The 23,262-nt window shown below is 37.7% G+C and overlaps 1 protein-coding gene across 1 annotated transcript; it reads left to right on the forward strand.

Moving 5' to 3' along the window:
* The first annotated feature begins 203 nt into the window (after positions 1–203).
* On the forward strand, positions 204–11,523 carry LOC103999698 (transcription factor SPEECHLESS-like). The gene is made up of 3 exons (XM_009421517.3): positions 204–689; positions 786–1,304; positions 11,445–11,523. The coding sequence occupies exons 1-3, from the start codon at positions 375–377 to the stop codon at positions 11,508–11,510; spliced, it is 900 nt and encodes a 299-aa protein (XP_009419792.1). The 5' UTR covers positions 204–374; the 3' UTR covers positions 11,511–11,523.
* Positions 11,524–23,262: the final 11,739 nt, after the last annotated feature.

The raw sequence follows: 23,262 nt of genomic DNA on the forward strand, positions 1-23,262 counted from the left end.
CCAGTGGCCATGCCTGGTGATGCAGTTAACACCATGGCCCCCATCTCCTTCTCCCCCATGTTTGTCTTCTCCGATGCCTTCAGTGCCCAGAAACTAAAGCATCCGTATGGCGGCTTGAATCCCCCAGTTTAATGTGCATGAGGAGCCGCTATAAACCCTCATGCAGATACAAGCAGCAGTCTCACAGACGATGAGCATTTGCTTCTCTCCTCACTGCATCCCCCAACGGTCTCTTTGCCATCTCTCCTCCTCTCTCTCTTGCCTTTCCGCAATGCCTCCATGTTCTTAGTTCTTTTCTGCACGACCGACATCTTCATGAATCAGTAGGCTTTTGCTCACTGACACTGAAAGAGACTGAATCCGCAGGACTCATCATGGGAGAAAGCCTGTCGGAGCTTTTCGAGCACCCAGATGCGTCGCCGGAGGACCTCTTCAGTATTCTGGAAGCATTTGAGGATGCCGTCAGCAGGGACATGGCTCCGTTCGACGGCAGACAGCAGAGGAGCGGCCATGAGGACGACGAAAAGGCCGGTAAAGCTTTGAAGAAGAGGAAGCTGTCGGATGCTCCGGGCGCTCAAACGGAGCAGCCGAAGACGTCGCACATCACGGTGGAGCGCAACCGGAGGAAGCAGATGAACGAGCACTTGTCGGTGCTGCGCTCGTTGATGCCTTGCTTCTATGCGAAGAGAGTAGGATGACGAGACCAGCATCAAGTTCATCCTTGTTCTTCCATGATGCTTATTTGTGTCGTCTCTCCCATCTATCTATCTGATCTCTCGTCTCAGGGAGATCAAGCATCCATCATAGGAGGGGTCGTCGAGTACATCAAGGAGCTGCAGCAAGTGTTGCAGTCGCTGGAGGCCAAGAAGCAAAGGAAAGCTTACGGTGAAGTGGTGCTGAGTCCAAGGCCGGTTTCCAGCCCTCGGCCTTCACCTTGGAGCCCCAGGCCTCCACCTCTAAGCCCTAGAATGGCTCTACCCATCAGTCCGAGGACTCCCCAGCCGGGAAGCCCTTACATGCCGAGGATGCAGCAGAACTACGCCCCCCCCACGGTTCCTCCCTCCCATGAATCCTCTCCTTCCTTCGGCAGCAGCGCGTCTGAGCTAACCGCCAATTCCAACTCCGCGGTGGCCGAGGTGGAGGTCAAGTTCTCAGGTCCCAATGTCATCCTCAAGACCGTGTCGCATCGCATCCCTGGGCAGGTTCTCAAGATCGTTGCAGCTCTCGAGGGGCTCGCCCTCGAGATACTCCATGTTAGCATCAGCACCATGGATGACACCATGCTCAACTCATTCACCATCAAGGTACGTACTACTACTACTGCTCATCAAATGTGCTTCTGCTAGTATTCACACTTCCTTCAGCTTTTTGTTGCTTTGTTTACTAACCCCACCTATCAAAGCGGCTAGTAAATACTCTCTCTCACCTGCCGGTATGCATATATTTTTGGCAGCATACTCGAAGAGAGAGAGAGATGTGGGAAGACTTAGAATTTTATCTACAAGAAGAATATAAAAAAAAGAAAAAAAAAGATAAAGATCATTTCGAGAGGATCCTAAAGATTTAAATATTATTTTTTTATGAAGAAAAGAAACAAATATATCACTATTTATATATTTCTACTTTTAAGTTCATTAAGACTTAGACTCTTAATTAAAATAATAAATCTTAAATAAGATTTCTAGCTGCAAACTAGAAGGTCTAGTCAACTTCTATTGGAGCTAGAAAACTCAGAAACTCAGAAATTCAAGGGTTCCTAACATTCTTCACCCCTTTAAATTAGCTTTATCCTCAAGTTTGAGCATCATCAAATTTTAGGAACTTCTCTTTCAGCGTATTATAGGACTCCTAAGTGGTATCTTCAATTAGTAAGTTGGTCCATTGTATCATTACTTCAGTCATAGGATATTTACGGTGCATTACAACTCGTTAATTAATTAAGTAGAGTCTTCACTTTGTGATAGTGTAAGCAATTGACTGACATTCTAGTTTAGTAGCCATTGTAGTCTTTTGAAGAGCCCTCTCTGTCCGATAGCTAATAATAGTTGTGATCTTACTTTCACGTCTTTACTTTAGGATCACTTGCTTTTCATTAATAAAAACTTCATGATTAGTTTAGAAAAATTTCAGAAAACATCACCCAGGATTGATAGTCATTCAATTCTAAGAACCACTTCAAAATCTTCCTAGGGTAGCAAAAAGAAATCCATAAGCAATTCTTGACCCTACATAATCAATTTTATCTTCAAACACTTGCTATCACAAGTTAGAATTCGTCCATCAATGATCTTTACTTCAAATTTGTCACAACCTTCAATGTTCTAGACCAATCAGGCAACAACCTTATTGTCTATAAAATTGTTAGTGCTACTAGTATCAATCAAAATAGTAATAGGCTGATGTTTTAAAATTTCTTCAACTTTCATGGTTTGCAGGTTAGAGTAGCCAGCCAATGTATGCACTATATGTGTGATAGGTAAAACATTATTATCAATATTTATACCATCATAATCAGAGTTCACATTGTCAGCTTGGTTCCTCCTCGATCAGTTCAATCATCAAAAGCTTCCTTTGTTTATATCAGTGCTCCTTACTCCACTTTTCATCACAATGCCAGCACAAACCCTTTGTTGATCTTTCCTTGAGTTCTTCTCGGGTTACTCTTGAGGTGTTAGGGTTTTGATAGGGAACATATGAGGTGGGTGGCCTGATGATCATCTGTTTGTTGTCACTTTTGTTTCGTTGATTCTCCATGTTGATTTTTTTTCTCATGCGAACGTGCAAATGAGATCGTAGCTATCATAGTGTAAGGTTGGCGAGCCTTGACTTCACATCGGACATCTAGACTAAGTCCTTCAATGAATGTACCCACCAGTTGTCGTTTGAACCAATATTTGGCTTGATTTGATAGTCTTTCAAATTTTCTATGATATTCTAACACTGTAGAAGTTTGATGAGCTACCCATCAATATTCTTATTTTTAGATGGTTCAAAGCGAATAAGAAGTCATCTCTTGAATTGCTCCCATGATGGGACCTTGTGATAGGTTTTGTACCAATCATACCATTGGATTGTATCTCCATCTAGTTGGATTGAAGCTATTTCCACATTGGATTCTTTTGGATTGCTATGAAAATGAAAAAAATTCACATCTTAGAAATTTCACCTTCATGCGTGAGTAGCTTGTGTCATGTTCTTGGTGCCTTTTTCTATTAAGACCATATCGACACTAAGAGAGGAGGGAATTAGTGCTTTCGTAAAAACCTCGGTTTGAAAATTTCGAATGATGAAACTGTCTTAGAAATGCATTTAAACTTAGAGAGCAAGTGAGAGTAGTAGACACTTGAATTAATAAGCAATGGTAATAAAAAGCAAAAAAGAAAATGCACACCGAGTTTCTAGTGGTTCGGTCGTCCGACTTACATCTACTCTCAATTCCTCTTCCGTCGAGGCTACCGACATTCACTAATGATCTTCTTTCAATGGGTGAGGACCAACTACCATCTTTATAACTCTTTCTTCTTTTTACAAGTTTAGGAGAGAATATTTACAAGTCTCACCTCTCTTAGAATGAACCGTGTACGGACGGTACTACCACCAGTCTAGGTGGTACCATCGCCTGACATTGGCGGTACCACCATTGGGTCTTCTAGAAAATGTATACTTCATACATTCCAACTCATATGTGGTTCCACCACCTGGTCTGTGGTGCCACCACTTGACTTAACTCTGGGTTACTGAATGAGCCTCCCAATGGGCCCAACTTAGCCCAGATCATACCTAATGGGCCCTAATTGAGTTAGTAGGGTTACACCCAAAACCAACTCAAATTAAGACCTAACTACGATTGTTAAAACACAAACAATCATAAGACAAGAAATTTAAGTTGTTCGACATGTCATTGGTTCATCTGAACTCCCGACTAACTTCTGGTGTATTGTTTAAACTTTCGACGTATCGCCTGATCCATCGGCATGTTGACTCCGATCTTGGTGTAATGTCCAATTCTTTCGACCCGATGCTCGATCTTTGACTCAGGCTTAATATCTGATTCTTATGCTTTAATCGTTTTACCTTTTTAGGATCGAAGTTAGTCTTATATTATTTTTTTCAAAACATAAATTAGATCGTAAACTCATCAATTGATTTCATCATCAAAATTCGGGATTCAATAATCTCTCACTTTTTCAGAAAATGATAACTTTATAATTCAAGTCAAAATAATTTTAATCATTTTCTTTGCAACATCATTTCACACTTCATATACATAGTTAAAATAACATTGCATACATCATATGCATCATCATAATATCAAAAGTAATCATTACTTACATTATATGCATATCATTACATGCATCATCATCGTAAGTTAAAGTATTTCATGCATCATCATTTAAAATATAATTTCAAATCATCAAGGTATAACATGCACAATTCTAAAACATTACAAATCATCATCACTTTGGGCATAACATACATGATACCAAAACATTAAAATTTTTAAATAATTCATCATTACTTTTCCCCCTTTATCGTCAATAAAAAAGAGAAAAGTGCAACTAGCAAGTTTTTGAAATATGCAAGCTAGTAATTTAACAAGTTTTACATCACTTTATAACATGCAAGCTAGCAAGTTTTTCTTCTTTTTGAAATATGCAAGCTAACAACTCTTTCTCCCCTTTTGTTATTATAAAAAAGAAGCGAATAATACAATGGTACAATTTTTTTCCTTTTACATCAATGTTTAAATCATCACTTGAAAGATATCAAGAAAAATTAATTTGGTGATGAGGAATACAATTCATGAATACAAGGGAGTCAAATAAAAATTATGATATAAAATATATTAATATCAAAGATCAAGTCGTGAACACCAAAAGACATGATTTGTTTTGACAAATCTCATCTTTAGTAAATAGTAAAAAGAAATAAGGTGAATAAAAGATCTTGATTCATATAGAATAAATCTCAAGTTATAAATATCGAGGAATCGAGAGAAAGAACATAGTTCGTTAGGATGAATCTTATTTTTAACGAAAGAATCATACGAGAATAAATAGTAAGAGATCTTGATTTATAAAAAAAATCTCAAGTTATAAATATCAAGAAATCAAGATCATGATTTGGATAAAACTCATTCAAATTTAATTTATCAAAATCACTTTCATAGTTCAAGAGATTCATAAAAAATAATATACATAGATTCACCAATCTCTTATTGAAAAACTCGATAGACTTTAGAGATAGAGAAATTTTTAACAAAAATGCATTCCTCTTTTAGTAGTTTCTATTTATGTGATTAATTTCATACAAGCATGTCCTAATCTTTTATGTCAAAGCCATGCATCATCATTTAAAATAAAAAAATAAGCTTCATCATAAAAATCATCAAGATAAAAAGAATATAACACATTAAACAATAAAACATCTTGGATTTATTACCAATAATTCTAATTCAAGTGATCTTTCTTTTATTATTGTTGTTTCGGCTAGTGAGCTTTGTGAAGTATGTTGGATCTCAAATCATATGCCTTGAGCATCCATTATCAAGATATATTTTTGCTCTTAGCTTTCGATTGTTGACATTTCTATATGAATGGTGGATTTACTTTAGGTACCAATTTGACTTTCGGTCCCTCATTGTTAGATCTACCTATCTTATTTTTTGGCATAAAGTCATATATGGTTCCTTTAGGAACCTAAACTAATTTATGCAAACCATACTTTTTAAATGAATATTTATAAACAAAATGTCCACATCTACCACAAAAATTATATTTATTTTTAGAAAAAATATGTAATCTGGGTCCTTTAACAAATGTGATTGGCTTTTGTTGAGTGTTACTCACAAAGCCGATTCCTTTCTTTCTACGGACATGACCCTTATTGGCAAGAATCATGTTTAATGATTTGTCACTAATTTTAAAATTTTCTAATATTTATTGTAATACTATATTTTCTTTCTTAAGTGAATCTAACTCTTCACACTTAATGCAAGGAGTTAACAAGAATTTATCATACTCACTTTTCAATTTATTAAATTCATTAGAGAGAGAAGTATGATCATTTTTTAATAATTTTTATTTTTTACCAACTAATTTAAATCCATCAAACAATTCATGTATATCAAGTAATTTATTATAAGGTAAAGGGGTTTCGGTTGAGTCAGTTACCTTATCGTTAAGAGTCATCAAAGTGTAATTTGTCATCTCATCTTCATTGGTTTGCTCTTCGTCTTTCGATGCACTTGATTCATTCCAAGTCACCTTGAGTGCTTTCTTCTTCTTCAGTTGTGGACATTCACTTTTGATATGCCTCGGCCTTTTGTATTCATAGCAAGTTATTGTGTCCTTTTTATATTTATTTTTTTCTTAGTTTCTTATTTTATGAATTTTTTAAATTTTCTTGTGAGGAGTTCAAAGTCATCATTATCACTTAAGCTTTTGCTCGATTGGTCTTCTTTTGTTCTAAGTATCATATCCTTTTTGTTCTTTAGAAGGTTATTCTCATATTTATCATATGTCATATAAGTCATTTTAAAGGTCATTAATGACCTTATAAGTTCTTCAAGAGGAAAACAGTTTAAGTCCTTTACTTCTTGAATAGCAGTTACTTTTGGATCCTAATTTTTAGGAAGAGATCCTAAAATTTTATTAACAAGTTTAAAATTAGTAAAACTTTTACCAAGTGCTTTCAAACCATTGACAACATATGTAAAACGAGTGTACATATCACCAATGATTTCGCTTGGCTTCTTTCGAAACAATTCAAAACCATGTAGTAAGAAATTAATCTTAGATTCTTTAACTCTACTTGTACTTTCATGTGTAACTTCAAGCATGTGCCAAACTCATTTTTGTCTAAAGCATAAAACAAAGTATTCATAGCATTGACATTTAATGAAAATAATTTTTTTTCAAAGTCATTCTATTCATTCATAGGTTTAGAGGGTTTTTGAAAACCAAATCAATAATATTTCATAAATTTAAATCTATAGAAAGCAAGAAAACTCTCATTTGTGTTTTCCAATACATGTAGCCCTGGACGTCTATAGGCTGGGAGGCAGCGATGGTGGTGCAGTTGGGAGCAGTGTCGTCGAGAGCTCGTTGTGATCGTTGCGTAGAGGGTCGCTACTATCGAGAGCTAGGAGGTAGTGATGCTAATTGCGGTCGCTGCATGGAGGGAGTGCTGCTACTGAGGGTTAGGAGGCAGCAGTGGTGGTGTGGTTGGGAATAACATCACCGAGGGCTTGCTACGGTCGCTAGGAGGTTGTGGGAGCATCGAGGGTCCTGGCAAAAACCCTAGCCCTCTATGCGGTGGTGTCTATAGTGAGAGCAAAGGAGACCACGATGAGTCGCGGGGGAAATGCAGTGACGACGACGAAGTGAGGGAAGAAGAAGGGCTCCATTAGGAAGCCGTGGCGATCATGCGACTGGTTAGTAGTGGGACACCGAGTGATTGGTATGGGAATTGTAGATCAGCGAGCTACAAGGCACACTGCTAGAAGGAGATACTAGTAGCATCGTTTTTGGCAGAGGCATGATTAAGGAGAGAGATGGTGATGGAGGGGGCGAAGGCAGTGGTCCCAAAGTCAATGTTGAAGAAGAGGAAGAGGGAAGAGCAATGGGGGCTGGTGATAAAACAAGAGCTCGATGCCAAGAAGAAGAAGGCTTACGAGAATCAAAGGTTAATCTTTAGTAAAGCCCAACAATATGCTAAGGAGTACGAATCACAAGAGAAGGAGTTGGTCCGTTTGAAGAGAGAGGTGCGGCCGAGGGTGATTGCGGCGAGAGATGGGATATGGGGAGTTGCAGCGAGAACACAGAAGATCATTGCTATGATATCAGATGGTAAGACTCTTAGAGTTTTATCATAGAAGAAGAAAAGGAAGAAATGAATAAGATCACTTTGAGGGAATCGACTTCCTAGGGTTTGCCAAAGGCTGAAATGTTATTTTCTTTATAAAGAAAAGAAGTAGATACATTCCTATTTATAGAGTTCCACTCCTAAGTCTATTAAGACTTTGACTCCTAATTAAAATAATAAATCTCAAATAAGGCCCCTAGTCGATTAGAAGGCCTAGTCGACTCCTATTGGAACTAGAAAACTAAAGAGAACATTACATCATTTTAGGAGTCAAAAACTCAAAAATTCAAGGGTTCATAACAAGATAATATTTCTTATTCTCATTAAGTAATATAATGAGATTAAATTGGGTTAGAGTTCATTTTAACCCTTATGATTTAGGTCATGGATCTCTTAAGCCCTTATGGTTTACTCACGTCTAAAATAATCTCTATATTTTAAAAAACGTAACATATAAGTCCCTTTCATCAAGTCTAAATTAATAGAAGTTAGAGTCTACTTACATGACATGTTGACTCACAATAAATCATTAATATAGTAATACATATAATTTAAGTTAAAAAACTAATAATAGATGGATTTAAAAATATGGACCGGTTGCCTAATCAATCTTGTGAAGGCGAGCCAAGAGATACCAATCTTCACGGTGGAGTGCTCCCACGCCTTCCACTTTCCCTGTATTGTTGCCTACGTTAGGAGCCACACTAGCCTCGATTGCTCCATTTGCTCTACCTCCTAGCACCAAGCGCCCTTCCTCTTTATTCTCCGCCACTAAGAAGATGATGCACCTGCTGTTGAGCAAGGGGCAATGGGAGAGACGAAAAACCAAAATCCAAATAGGAGAATTACAAATGGTGACAACCAAAACACCAGCAAATACAAGGAACGGTAGTTGGGGGAGAATAAAGTGGTTATTATCGTCGTCGCTGCTATTGTTGCTTATTGAATCCTGAATTTTAATGATGAAATCAATTTATGACTTTATGGACTAATAAGTGTTTGAGATAAGAAATGCAAGAGAAACTTCGATCATGGACTTAAACCATCGAAATGCAAATCATTGAAGTAGAAGAATCATACGTTGGGCCAAAAAATATCATGTTAGAGATTAGACATTGGACCGAAGGATTCGTTAGCGCTAAGAAGATTGGATGTTACAGGATGTCAATATGCCGATAGATCGAGCAATACATCGAAGGAAAGGACGATGCATCGAAGATTAGGACGAAGTGTCGGATGAGTAAATGACATGCCGGACAACATGCTAAAGGCTTCATGAGTGGTTAAATCTTGATCGAAGTGGCTTGGAGTCTAATTGAGTTGGTTTTGGGCTAAAACCATGCCAACTTAATTTAAAATCCATTGGGCCTGAACTAGGGCTGAATTAGGCATGTTGAAAGGCCAATTCAGTGACCTAGGGTTAGGCTGGATGGTGGTACCACCCAGGCAGGTGGTGGTATTGTTAGAGCCCAGGTTCCCAAGCTTTATATGAGGGTAGTACCACCCGACACAAGCGATAGTACCACTAGTATCTCAAAAACTCAAGGATTTAAATTTTTGGCTTCATTTTTAAAGCCATTTGGGGTCTATAAATATCTCACTCCTGCTTGCTTAGTAAAGCACAAATACCTTATGATTTAAAGTATATAAACTCTTTTGAAAATATTGAGTCTCTTCCTCTTTAAGTTTAGAGGTCATTATAAGGGAGATGTGAGGTTTTCTTGTAAAAGAGAGGTGTGAAAGTTCTCTTCTAAGCTTGTAAAAAAGAGAAAGAGTTATAATAAGGATAGTTGATATTCGTCCATTGAAAAGAAGATCGGTAGTGAAAGCCAATGGCCTCTAGGGAAGAGGAATCGGGAGTGGATATAGGTCGGGACGACCGAACCACTATAAATCTAGTTTGCATTTCTCTTTATGCTTTTTCTTACTATTACTAACTGATTTAGTTGCTCACTATCCATACTCATACTCTAAGTTAAACATATTTTTGATACGTATTTTTTGATCAAAAATTTTTAAATCGAAACTTTATTTTGAAAGCACTAATTCACCCTCCCCCCCCCCGCCCCTCATCCTCTTAGTACCTTTATGATCATAACACTACTAAGGTCTATGATGACGACGAGCCACTACTACTAGTATCGAAGCCCAAATAGGGAGGGGGCATGTAGTTCAATCATATACCAAAAGCAACTAATGAGGACAAAGATGAGGAAGATTACGATGATGACAAGGAGATAAAGGATGTGGAATGAGAGGACGAGTTCTATGGGCTCCTTAAAGCCCCTCGCGCTTGATCTAGTAGCCACACTCACAGAGGAATCCTTTGTCAGCCAACACCGAGGTCCAGGTCTGGTGGTGTCCTTGTGAGCATGATGTCATAGGATGCCCTACTCTCGGAAGAGCAAAGGCACCAAAGCTACGTGGTGGCTCTTAAGGTGAAAGCTCCATTGATAGGATCCTTCGCCTCTCTCCATGCCTCGATTGATCTAGTGACAATGCTGAATGTGAGCTAAGGCATGATAGGGGAGAAGCTCCGGATGTTGAAGCACATAATGTGGCTAGTGGTTTCCTCTTTAGGCCTAAGGGATCGGCTCTCTATTGTAGCATTCTCGGTCATTGTAGGTACTAAGAGGCTCCTCTCTCTACGATGGATATTGAGGCAAGACTAGTATGCCGCCCATCAGATCATGAAAAGGCTTGTTTTGAAGAAAATTAATTAGGCAGTCGGTACACATTTTCAAATCCACATATTATTATTATTTTTAATTTAAATTATACGTGTCATTATATTAATGACTTATTTCGAGAGCATGTCACATATGTAGACTTTAACATATGTTAATTCAAATTTGACATGAGAAGCTTATATACTATATTTTTAAAAATATAAGGGTTATTTTATATGTGAGTAAAATATAAGAGCTTAAGAGGTCCATAACTAAAACCATAAGAGCTAAAATGGACCTTAATCCTTTATTATGACTCAGCATGCTACATAAATAAACTTTAATATTTGTTAACTCAGATTTGACAACAGGGCTTATATGTTATATTTTTGAAAATATAAAGATTAGTTTAGACACGAGTAAATTATAAAGATTTAAGATGTACATAATCAAAATCATAAGGGTTAAAATGGATCATAACTTGATTAAATTACATGCCTTCTTTTATGTCTTTTCTAACATCTAAATTAATGATGAGTAGATAGATATATTAATTATTCAGAGTCGATTAGAGATTTTGAGGGAATTAGATGGAACTAAGATCAGAAAACTCTATGATATTTTTACATGAGAGCAATATATAAGTACACTTGGGAAGTGAATTTATATGTGCTAAGAAATATATAGTTACTCAAAAGAATAATTTAAGAGATAATAAAAAAAAAATGAAGAATCTTTGTGAGAAAGGTGAGAACTTCTAGTCCATTTTAGTTAAAGAGATAATGAACATTTCATATGATTATAAAATTTTAATTAATATTACTGCAAGTAAACACTCAAACCATTGAATGAAAAATGATGTATATTCTCATATTCTAAACGTGAACTAAAATTATTTGTTTTCTACAGATCGGAATTGAATGCGAGCTCAGTGCTGAAGAACTTGCACATGAAATCCAGCAAACATTCTCGTAAAGCTGCTTCAAGATATATATATATATATATATATATATATATATATATATATATATATATATATATATATATATATATATATATATATATATATATATATATATATATGTGTGTATATATATATATATATGTATATATATATATATATATATGTGTGTGTGTATATATATATATATATATATATATATATATATATATATATATATGTGTGTGTGTATATATATATATGTATGTATATATGTATATATATATATATGTATATATATGTATATATGTATATATGTATATACATATATATACATATATACATATTTATATATACATATATATATGTATATGTATATATACATATACATATATATATGTATATATATATATATATACATATATATATTGCTTCATGTAATTTGTGGTCTTTATTGCAATCTGAACCTGCTTTTGAGCGTGAATCCATTTATTTTCTTCTATTGCTGATGGTTGCTTTTTTTCTCTGAATGTGTTGGTTTCCGGAACTGTGAAGATCCATATATAAAATGTCTAGCAATTGCTACTGTTGGTATGAACAACATGTATATAAATAGGATAGCAATCTGCATATAGGACCTCTGAGGAATTCTATCAAGAACAAGAAGCTACAGATTCTTCTGTATAAAGCTAAAACTAAGAGGAAACATTTTTTGCTACATGAATCTCCAAATTACATTGGTCCTACTGAATTCAACAACCTTACTATTTTAGACTTTGGATTTGGAGCAAGAGGCATTTACAGTTGATTCCGGTCCCTCTCTGTGATCACAAGTTTCCAAGACTTCCCTTTCTGGGATTGAACAGGCAACTTATTTCTTTGAGCCTTCATTTTTATAAACAGCTTTGAGTTTTATATGTTCGTAGGAAAAATAATAATGCCCACCTGACAACCAATTCATCCGGTTAGAGACTACCACTTAGCTAATGACATGGTTGAAAGAGCATGCGCTGTTCCTTGTAGTCGTTGATAGTAGTACGATCGATCGACCCCTACCCAACTCGATATCCATGAGAGTCTCGCGAGTTCGTCGTAGAATGCATTAATCCATGATCGCAAAGTCCATCCCTTCTTTTTCCCTTCCTTAGGTCATTTGTCATCAGCAAACTGATACATCCCACTAAACCATAGTTTCAGAAAGACCCATACATCGAGTAGTATAAGGTATTAATTCCAAGTGGTGTGGTCTAGTTTCCCTTTTGTCTCTTTTTAGACGCCTGATGTAGGGGGCCATTCTTGCTTATCCCAAATAGGCCCAAGCTTTGACAAATGACACCATCGCTATTGTCCTTCCTTGACACTACCCATAGAGAGGTGGGCCCGTCAACCATTAATATTAATGAACCTTGAGATGATGTAAGGGGCACTCTAACCCACCACTAGCCTCATGCTATCGACGACTCATATATAAAAACTAACCTCCAATTCTCAAAGAGGACAAGTAGACTATTTTTCACTTCTCTACTAATTAAATCATCAGAGGGGTCGGGTGGGGAACATCCCCCCGATGCTAACCGCTTGTGCAGGCACCTCGATAAGACTAAGACACATCTCGGGACAACACAAGATCCACCCTAACAAACAAGCAGCACCTCGAGATCGTGCCAATCAAGTTTGCACCCCCCCTACTTAGATTGCCCTCATGTGACCCCCCATAGGGCCCTTGGACGAGGTTGTATCTTCGGGATCGAACTAAGCTGTGTCGACTTCTAGGTCGACTTCTAGAGGAAGGACTTAATTATCGTAAGAACGTCCACTTACAAACCCCCTCAATAAGTGCTCTAGTGAGGATGACCACTACTTATGCACAATGCCTTCGGGCAAGGAGGACAACTACCTTCCCTTCCATAAGTGGATGCCTCCACCTCAACATAGGCTCCAGGACACTATTGACATCTATTCAATGACCCCGGCCTCTCTCCTCCAGGGTCAAGCATTCAATACTTACTCGTCTCAACTGATACCTTCCTAAATCTCATTCATCAAGTATAGACGCTTGCCGATATGATGCAGATAGTCACCCTCCTCTTGCCCCAACTGGCTCAACAAGCAGCTCCAATGCTGCGACTAATGGTCCAACCCTCGTTCACTCTAGCACCCTTGGGGGCATCCTCGACGGATCCCCTACCAATTGTAGGAAAATCTAGGGGCAACATCAAAGGTATAGCGGAAGAACAGAAAATAAAAACCTTAAATTTCCTAAAAAGGTGTTCGCCATCATGTGAAGATTGATATGCAAAATCCGTGAAACTTAAAATCACATATGTAATAGTTGTGTTACAGATCTATAGGAGAGAATGAAGGAGGTCAAGCATCCTCCTCTCTAGCGGTGATCCACATAGTAGGGTTGCGATGATGCTCCTCGAATCGCTACTTAAATCTCCACACTTGCTATCTGAGGAGGAGAAGGGGAGAGAAGAATAGGAGATAGCAATCAAGAAAACCTCTAGCATATGAGCCTTTGGTTCCCTCTTATTTATATAAGTCCCCTATCAACTTAACTCTAATGGATTCTACCCTATTAGGTATTGGATCTCCATCCAACTATCCAAGCCTCTTAGATTAGTGGATCTCTATCCAATAATCTCTCATTGACTTTTATTGGATCTCATATATAGGATCCAATAATTCAGGGGTTTATTGGATATCCAATAAGATAGGAGCTCCGACAGATATCTCATATCCAAATCTCTACTCATTGCAATATCTACCATATGTATGTGACCTTATAGGCCAAATATCGAGCTAGCTATGAGTCATACTTATCAGAACTCCTTATGACTCAGTGAATTATTATTACCATAATAATTCACTTGACTCATTAACTACGAACGTACTAGGTTACTACGGCGCAGTCTCTAGACGATACAGGAGAATCCAATCCTTTAGACTTATCTATCCTCAGTTACCATGTACATATAGTCTCTCATCCATCTAATATTCCAAAGACTATATACTAGGCATGGTGCTATCAAGCTCATATGGTTTCTACTCGAGGCTCGCTCTAATCAGATTCTCCCAAAGAATTATTTTTCTTTCAATTCGAATGACCATGGCTAAGGATTTGTTTGAGTAAGAACACATGAGATATTTCTCTCATGACACTGAGAGTGGATGATCCTCTATCGACACTCAATAGTCTTCATAAGGTTGGCTGCCACTCCCAATGATCGGTTGTGCTAGATATGAAACTTTCAAGCCTATAAGTTCAGTATCAAAGAGTAAAGTACTAATATAGGACATCTTTGGTATCTCAAGTCTAAGGACCAGGTATACCACTTGGACAATGGAATCATTATTTGACAATGAGGTATCATTAATCATCCATCATTCCATGAGTGGATCAATCAGTTAACACATTCTCCAATGAGTACCTGCACTGTAGCCCTAGTGTCCCCACACAAGCAACTATGAAACCAGTTGCCTCCATCATATGGATGGGTATACAACACATCAGTCTGTTTGGTTATCTCAATATCTCTTTCAAGTAATCTATGACTAGGATTATTTATGGTCTGTGTTTAAAGGTGAATTAGTCTCATTATTGTGATCTCATCATGATCCGATTCCCATTGCATAGATCATTGGACATCATAATATATATGCATGTATGCAACAAGAAATATAAAGTGATAAAATACCAAAATATAATAAGAAAAAAGAATGTGTATCATTCACACGTGTCATCACTCACGTGATTGGCTTATAGGGCACCTATGACTAGCACCAACTCCCCTAAAATGCCCTTGACAAACTGAAGTGCCTCCCAAAGCGGCAACATCCCCGATGGTAGAGTTCAGTGCCCCACCACATTGTAGGATAGCCATACTCGATATGGGTGGTCACCAACCAACCATTATGTTAGAGCTAGCCCCAAGAAATTTACCAAAGGGTAATTTTGGCAACCCAATAAAGACAATAAAGCGAAAAAATAAAAGCAACAAGAACACCAGATTTACGTGGTTCAGCCAATTGATCTACATCCACGGACGAAGGAGGAGCAAATCACTACTATAAAAGAGGGACTATTATAAATGACTTAGGAAGATGTTCCTAGGCCATAAAATACCCGAATCTATTAAACAAGAAAAACCCAAATTATAAGCCCAAACTATTTAACTAAGTGTGGACTTAAACCCAAAGCAAACACTTAGGTTTTTCTTGTGGTGCATCTGACTTCAAAGCCTAGACCCTTATTTATAGTTCCAATAGGAGATAACAAGCCTGATTTTCCCGATGTGGGACTATGGGACTTGCCAAACTAACAAATCTCCACCTTGGCATGTCCCAACAAAACTTGCTCCACCTTCTTCATAAAAGCCTCAACGGGCAATCACCAATAATGAACACCAACCAAGTCTAAGCACTGCTTGAACTTGTGAACCGAAAGAGGCTTCGTAAGCATATCAGTAGGATTGTCCTTCATATGAATTTTCTGAATAAGGACCTTTCCCTCAGCAATGATATCCCGAATAAAATAAAACTTCACATCAATGTGTTTCGTCCTCTCATGATACATCGGTCTTTACTCAAATGAATAGTACTTTAACTATCACAGTAAATTATAGTAACACCTTGATAAAAATATAATTTGCTGAACAAACCTCTTAACCATAAAACTTCTTTGATTGCCTCTATCGCTGTCATATATTCTGCCTCTGTAGTAGATAAAGCCACGATAGGTTGTAAGGAAGCTTTCCAACTAACTGCACAACTGCCAATGCAAAAAATACAACCTGTCAAAGATCTTCGTTTATCAAGATCCGCAGCATAATCAAAGTCGACGAAACCAACAAAAGTGTCACGATTTTTCCCAAACTCCAAACAAGCATCTGAAGTCCCTTGCAAGTATCTAAGAATCCACTTTATAACCTGTCAATGTATTTTACCTAGGCGAGACATATATCTACTAACCACACTGATTGCTTGTGAAATATCTGGATGAGTACAAACCATTGCATACATAATACTGCCGATGGCATTAGAATATAGAACTTTCACCATATATTCTTCCTCTTCAACTGATTGTGGTGACTGAGCAGCAGATATCCGAAAATGGCTAGCAAGAGGAGTACTAACTGGCTTAGTATTTTTCATGCCAAACCTCTCCAAGACTTTCTTGAGGTAATTTTTCTGAGTCAGAAATAATTTTCCAACTCCTCGATCTCTTTTGAACTCCATGCCAAAAATTTTCTTAGCTGCTCCCAAATCTTTCATTTCAAATTCACTACTCAGCTGTATTTTCAAAATGTGAATTTCTGACAAATTCTTAGCTGCAATAAGTATGTCATCAACATAAAGCAACAAATACACAAAAGAGCCATCAGTTAACTTCCGAAAGTAAACACAACTATCATACATGCTCCTCGTGTAACCATGACCTAACATAAAAGAATCAAACCTCATATACCATTGTCTTGGAGACTGCTTCAATCCATACAAAGATTTATTTAATAAGCAAACATGGTCTTCCTTACCATCAACTTCAAATCCATGAGGTTGCTCCATATAAATTTATTCTTCAAGTTCACCATGTAAGAAAGCTATCTTAACATCAAGTTGCTCTAATTCCAAATCATACATGGCAACTAAAGTAAGCAAAACACGAATAGAGCTATGTTTAATAACAGGTGAAAATACGTTATTAAAATCAACACCATGTACATGACTATAGCCCTTTGCAACCAATCGTGCTTTGTACCTTGCATCTTCAACCCCTGGAATACCTTCCTTCCTTTTGAACACCCATTTGCGTCCAACAATTTTCTTACCCGAAGGTGGCTTCACAAGATCCCAAGTTCTATTCTGATGGAGAGGTTCTATTTCTTTATTCATCGCAATCAACCACTTAGTGGAATTATCATAAGAAACATCATCTGAGTAGGTAGTAGGCTCACCAACTTCACTTGTTTCTTCTACAACAGACAAAGTATATGCAACCAAATTTACATATATTTATGATGGTCGAATATTTCTCTATGGTCTATCCTTGGCTATGGAATATTGCTCTTCCTCTGGATCAACTTCGTTAGTAGACTCAGGACCATCTACTGATATTTTTTGAGAAGAAGAGTTAGACTGAAAAGAATTAGAACTACCAATCTCAAGCTCCACCTGCTTCTGCGCAATATCATTTGTACAACTAGTAGATTCTTCTTTAGAAGATAACATAGACAATTCATCAAAAGTAACTACTGATTATAAATTTTGGGGATTTGGGATCAGAACACCATAATCTGTATCCTTTCACCGCAGAAGCATACCCAAGGAAAATGTACTTTTTCGCTCGAGGCTCTAATTTTTCTTCATTTACTTGCATGTATGTTGGACACCTAAAAATTTTTAAATCAGAGTAATCAACAGGAGTACCTGACCAAACTTCCTCCGGAGTTTTAAAGTTAAGTGCCGCAGAAGGAGCGCGGTTGATAACGTAACAGGCCATATTAATCGCCTCTGCCCAAAAGTCCTTTGTTAACTCTGCATTTGAGATCATACACCTTGCTTTCTCCAAGAGTGTTCTGTTCATACATTCGACCATACCATTTTGTTGAGGCATCATCCTAATAGTGCGATGTCGAACGATTCCTTTATTTTTGCAAAATTCATCAAAGTCACCTTCACACAATTTCATGTCATTATCTGTTCGAAGCCGCTTAATCTGTTTACCTGTTTCTTCTCAATCAAAGCCTTCCATTGTTTAAAGGTTAGAAAAACATCATTTTTATGGTTCAAAAAATAAACCCAAACTTTCTTAGAATAATCATCAATGAAAGTCAACATATATCTAGCACCACTCTTAGACTGAACATGAGCTGGACCCCAAAGGTCTGAATGAATATAGTTAAGAGTACCTTTTGTTTTGTGAATTGCCGGAGAATTGAAGTTGACTCTTTTCTACTTTCCAAAAATGCAGTGTTCACAAAAATCCAATGGCCCAGTACTCTATCAATAAAGTAGACCCCTTTTGCTCAATATGCTCAAACCTTTTTCACTCATATGACCCAAACGCATATGCCATAATTTGGTGATGTTAGAATCAGATAATGATGATGACGAGACTGCAACCGAGCTTATGACAGTAGTTCCCTGCAAAATATACAAGCTACCAGACCTACAAGCTTTCATAACAACAAGAGCACTTATAGAAACTTTCATAACTTCACCTTCAGCTGCGTATTTACACCCAAGAGCCTCTAGAGTGCCTAAAGAGATGATATTCTTTTTTAAATCAAGAACATGTCTAACATTAGTGAGCATCCTCACAATACCATCATGCATTTTAATTCGGATTGTTCCTCTACCAACAACATCACATGCTGTATTATTGCCCATCAAAATAATTCCACCATTATAATATTCATATGTGGAAAACAAATCTCTATTAGGACACATGTGATAAGAACAACCCGAATCTAAAATCCATTCAGTTTTAGACCTCATCCTGTCATCAGTAGCAAAGAAAATATTTCCATCATTCTCATCAGCCGCTACACTAGCTTCAACAGACTCAGTAGTTTTTTCAACAATTTTTTCCTTTTACTTTAATTTATTTTTTAATTTAAAGCAATCAGTCTTAATGTGCCCCATTTTATGATAATATCTGCATTCCAAATTCCTATGTCTGGATTTAGATCTACTATTGTCAAATTCTCTTTTATCCATTCTACCCCTGACAACCAAACCCTCAGCCTGATTCCCTCTACTTTCCCTAGTGATTTCTTTGTCTATCTGCTCCTTAGATTTTAGTGTAGATTTAATTTCCTGATACAAAATTATTTCTTTTTCATAAATCATAGTATCAAGGAAATGCTTAAAAGATTGGGGAAGAGAACACAAAAGTAATAGGGCCTTACCATCGTCATCAATTTTCACATCTATATTCTCCAAATCCATAACTAAGGAATCAAATTTATCAAGATGTGAGAGTATAGATGTACATTTAGTCATCCAAAGCATATATAAACTCTGCTTCAAGTAAGACGATTCTCCACTGTCCTCTTCATATACAAGGCTTTAAACTTGTCCCACATGCTCTTAGCCGTAGTCTCCGTAGCTACCTACCGTAAAACCTCGTCAGAGAGATTTAGAATAATGCTGGATCGGGCCTTCTTATCCATACCCTCAAGATCTTCTTTTGACATACCATTTGGAATGTTCTCAGCTCCCTATAGTGCCAAATCAACTCCGTCTTGAACCAGAATGACCTCCATCTTGAGTTGCCACATGTCGAAGTTGGCATTTCTGTCAAATTTCTCGATAACAATATTTGTTATTGTCATCGTTGCCAAAAGATCCCGAAACCAGGCTCTGATACCAGTTTATTAGAGCTAGCCCTAGGAAATTTACCAAAGGGTAATTTTGGTAACCCAACAAAGATAATAAAGCGAAAAAAATAAAAGCAACAAGAATACTAGATTTACGTGGTTCAGCCAATTGACCTACATCCATAGACGAAGGAGGAGCAAATCACTACTATAAAAGAGGGACTATTACAAATGCCTTAGGAATATGTTCCTAGGCCATAAAACACCCGAATCTATTAAATAAGAAAAACCCAAACTATAAGCCCAAATTATTTAACTGAGTGTGAACTTAAACTCAAAGCAAACACTTAGGTTTTTCTTGTGGTGCATCTGACTTCAAAGCCCAGACCCTTATTTATAGTTCCAATAAGAGATAACAAGCCTGATTTTCCCGATGTGGGACTATGGGACTTGCTAAACTAATACATTACAATAAGTCCTCTCAAGATTCGATATCTCGGGACAAATGCTGAAGTGGTCAGTGGAGCTAGGATAATTTGACATTCAGTATATCCCGAGGACAACCATTAAGTTCTAAATGTTAGCGGATTTCATGTCGAATCTGACACCGTCTCTCGAAGGTGAAGGAGAAGAGCCCATCACCTTAATTTGGACCTTATTTATCGACAACTCGACCACATCAAAAAGAGGTAGGGCTGGACTCGTGTTGAGAGGCCCAAGAGATTAGACAAATGAGCACACCCTACGGTTTGAGTTTAAGATCACAAATAATGAAGCAGAGTATAAAGCCCTTCTCTATAGGCTATAGCTATTACATGAGTTAAATGTGTAATAGATAGAGGTGTATAGTGACTCACAACTAGTCGTTAGCTAGATTGACGGGAGCTATGAAGCCCGAGATGCAACCATGGTGAAATACCTAATTGAGGTACACTGACTTGCCTGTAGCTTTCATTGACTTACCATGCAAAGGATTCCTCGGACAGACAACGCCTAGGCAAACGCACTAGCCAAGCCAGCCTCGACTCAATTAGCAGGAAAGAGCCACCTGATGGTTGAAATTCTCCTTGCTTGAACCATTGAAGCACAAGATATTGCCACCACGGAGCCCAAGGCAAGTTGGATGGATGAGATCCTATATTATAAGAAGGATGGTGCACTACCCAATGAGCCTACCATGGCATGATGGCTCCAACGCACCCAAGCCTAGTACTACATCCTAAATGGTTGACTATACTGAAGAGAGTTTAGTCGATCACTCCTTCGATGCCTGTCACCACTTGAAGCTGAGGGAATCTGCAGAAAGCACATCGAGGGGGCACACTTTGGCCTTCAAAATTCTCTAACAAGGCTACTATTGACCCAGCATGCGGAAAGATGCAGTCGCTTACATGTAGAAGTGCTAAGAATGCTAGAAGCACGCTTGCGTACAACATCAACCAATGGTCTTGCTAAGCCTCATTGATAGTGCCTGGCCATTTGCCCAGTGAGGAATGGACCTTGTAGGCCCTTTCCCACTTGCATCAGGCTAGTAGAGGTTTCTCATCATCAAGGTGGATTACTTCACTAAGTGGGTAGAGGTCGAGCCCCTAGCATCAATCTCCAGGAAGCAGGTGGAGGGATTCATTTGGAAAAACATAATCACCAGATTTGGGATCCCGAGGGCCCTCATCACTGAGAAGAGGACATAATTCAATAACTCAAAATTCAAAGAATTCTACTAATCTTACGGGATTCAGCTAAGGTTCAGTTCGATGGCCCACCCATAGACCAACGGCTTGACCGAAGTCACCAACCAAGCCATCTTGGAGGGACAAAAGAAGAGGGTGATGGGGGCAAAGGGCACTTGGGTCAATGAGCTCCCAAATATACTATGGGCATCTTGGACCACTCCTAAAACTGGCTCGAGCGAATCCCCCTTCAACATGGCTTATGATGCCAAGGCGATCCTTCCACTTGAGATTGTCTTCCTGACTCCTCGAGTAGAGAACTTGGACAAAGTTGCATTTGAAGAGCAACTCTAAGCCAGGCTGGACCTGATCGACAAACTCAGGGCCGAGGCGCACCTATGAACCCCGAGATATAAGAAAGCAATGGCTAAGCTCTACACCCGATGAGTTTAACCATGACAAGTTTGAGTCGGAGACCTGGTCCTTTAGAAGGCTTAGGTTAGTGACCCAACTAGCTCTAGAGGGAAACTAGTGCTAAGCTTGGAAAGACCCTACTAAGTAATTGAGGTGGTTCGAGAAAGGATTTACCAACTCGAGACCATAGAAGGCAAGGTGCTACCTTGGACTTGGCATATTGCTAACTTAAAGAAATTCTATCATTGAAGCAAAGGGTGAATTTCTATTGATTTGGTTCCTGGGATAACCCCAATATTTAAGCCTCCCTACAGAATAACACCACTCGAGCTAGTAGAATTGAAGAAGCAACTACAAGAACTATTAAATAAGGGTTTCATTCGATCCAGTGTATTATTATGGGGTGCTCCGGTAATATTAGTTAAGAAGAAGGATGGAACATTGATGCTTTGTATTTATTATAGATAGTTGAATTAGGTGACCATAAAAAACAAGTATTATCTACCCAGAATTGATAATTTGTTTGATCAATTGTAGGGTGCACAAGTATTTTTCAAGATGGATCTGAGATCGGGTTATTATCAATTAAAGATCAAGAAGGAGGATATCCCAAAAATAGCTATTAGAACTTGATATGGTCATTATGAATTCTTATTAATGTCTTTTGGTTTGAGTAATGCCCCTGTAGCTTTTATAGATATAATGAATAGAATATTTCAACCACTCTTAGATGACTATGTAATTATATTCATTGATGATATATTAGTATATTCAAGGAGTAACTAGGGGCATGAGAAATACATGAGAAATGTATTATCCATACTAAAAAAAAAGAAGTTATATGTAAAGTTTAGCAAATGTGAGTTTTGGTATGAATGAAGTTGTCTTCTTAGGCCATGTGATTTCATGGAAAGGTATCTCAGTTGATCCAAAGAAAAAAAAAGTGATAGTTAAATAGGATATGCCAATAAATGTGATAGAAGTTAGAAGTTTCTTGGGCATGACAGGTTATTATAAGAGATTTGTGGAGGGATTCTCTCAAATTACTAGTCCTCTCACCAAACTAACCCAAAAGAATATAAAATTTGAATGAGATGATGATTGTTAGCAAAGTTTTGAAGAGTTAAAAAGTGTTAGGATCGAGAGCACTAAGAGGGGGGGGGGGGGTGAATTAGTGCAGCGGAAATCTTTCAGCGATTAAAATCGAAAGCTGCGTTTGTTCGATAAGAATTGTTTCGATGCAAAAGCCGATTCTAAGATTACTTATGATTAAGTGCAGTTTACGTCTAAACACAGTTTGCGTCTAAACACAGTTTGCGTCTAAATGCAGATTGCGTCTAAGCTCAGATTGCGTCTAAGCGCAGTTTGCGTCTAAATGC

Source organism: Musa acuminata, unplaced genomic scaffold (genome assembly GCF_036884655.1).
Source record: "Musa acuminata AAA Group cultivar baxijiao unplaced genomic scaffold, Cavendish_Baxijiao_AAA HiC_scaffold_1137, whole genome shotgun sequence".
NCBI classification, from domain to species: domain Eukaryota; kingdom Viridiplantae; phylum Streptophyta; class Magnoliopsida; order Zingiberales; family Musaceae; genus Musa; species Musa acuminata.

Bases quoted from the DNA above. Each gene is read 5' to 3' on its own strand.
- LOC103999698 (XM_009421517.3), top strand. From the start codon at position 375: ATGGGAGAAAGCCTGTCGGAGCTTTTCGAGCACCCAGATGCGTCGCCG. The intron at 690-785 runs GTAGGATGACGA...CTCTCGTCTCAG, and splicing joins CTTGCTTCTATGCGAAGAGA to GGAGATCAAGCATCCATCAT. The intron at 1,305-11,444 runs GTACGTACTACT...TGTTTTCTACAG, and splicing joins TCAACTCATTCACCATCAAG to ATCGGAATTGAATGCGAGCT.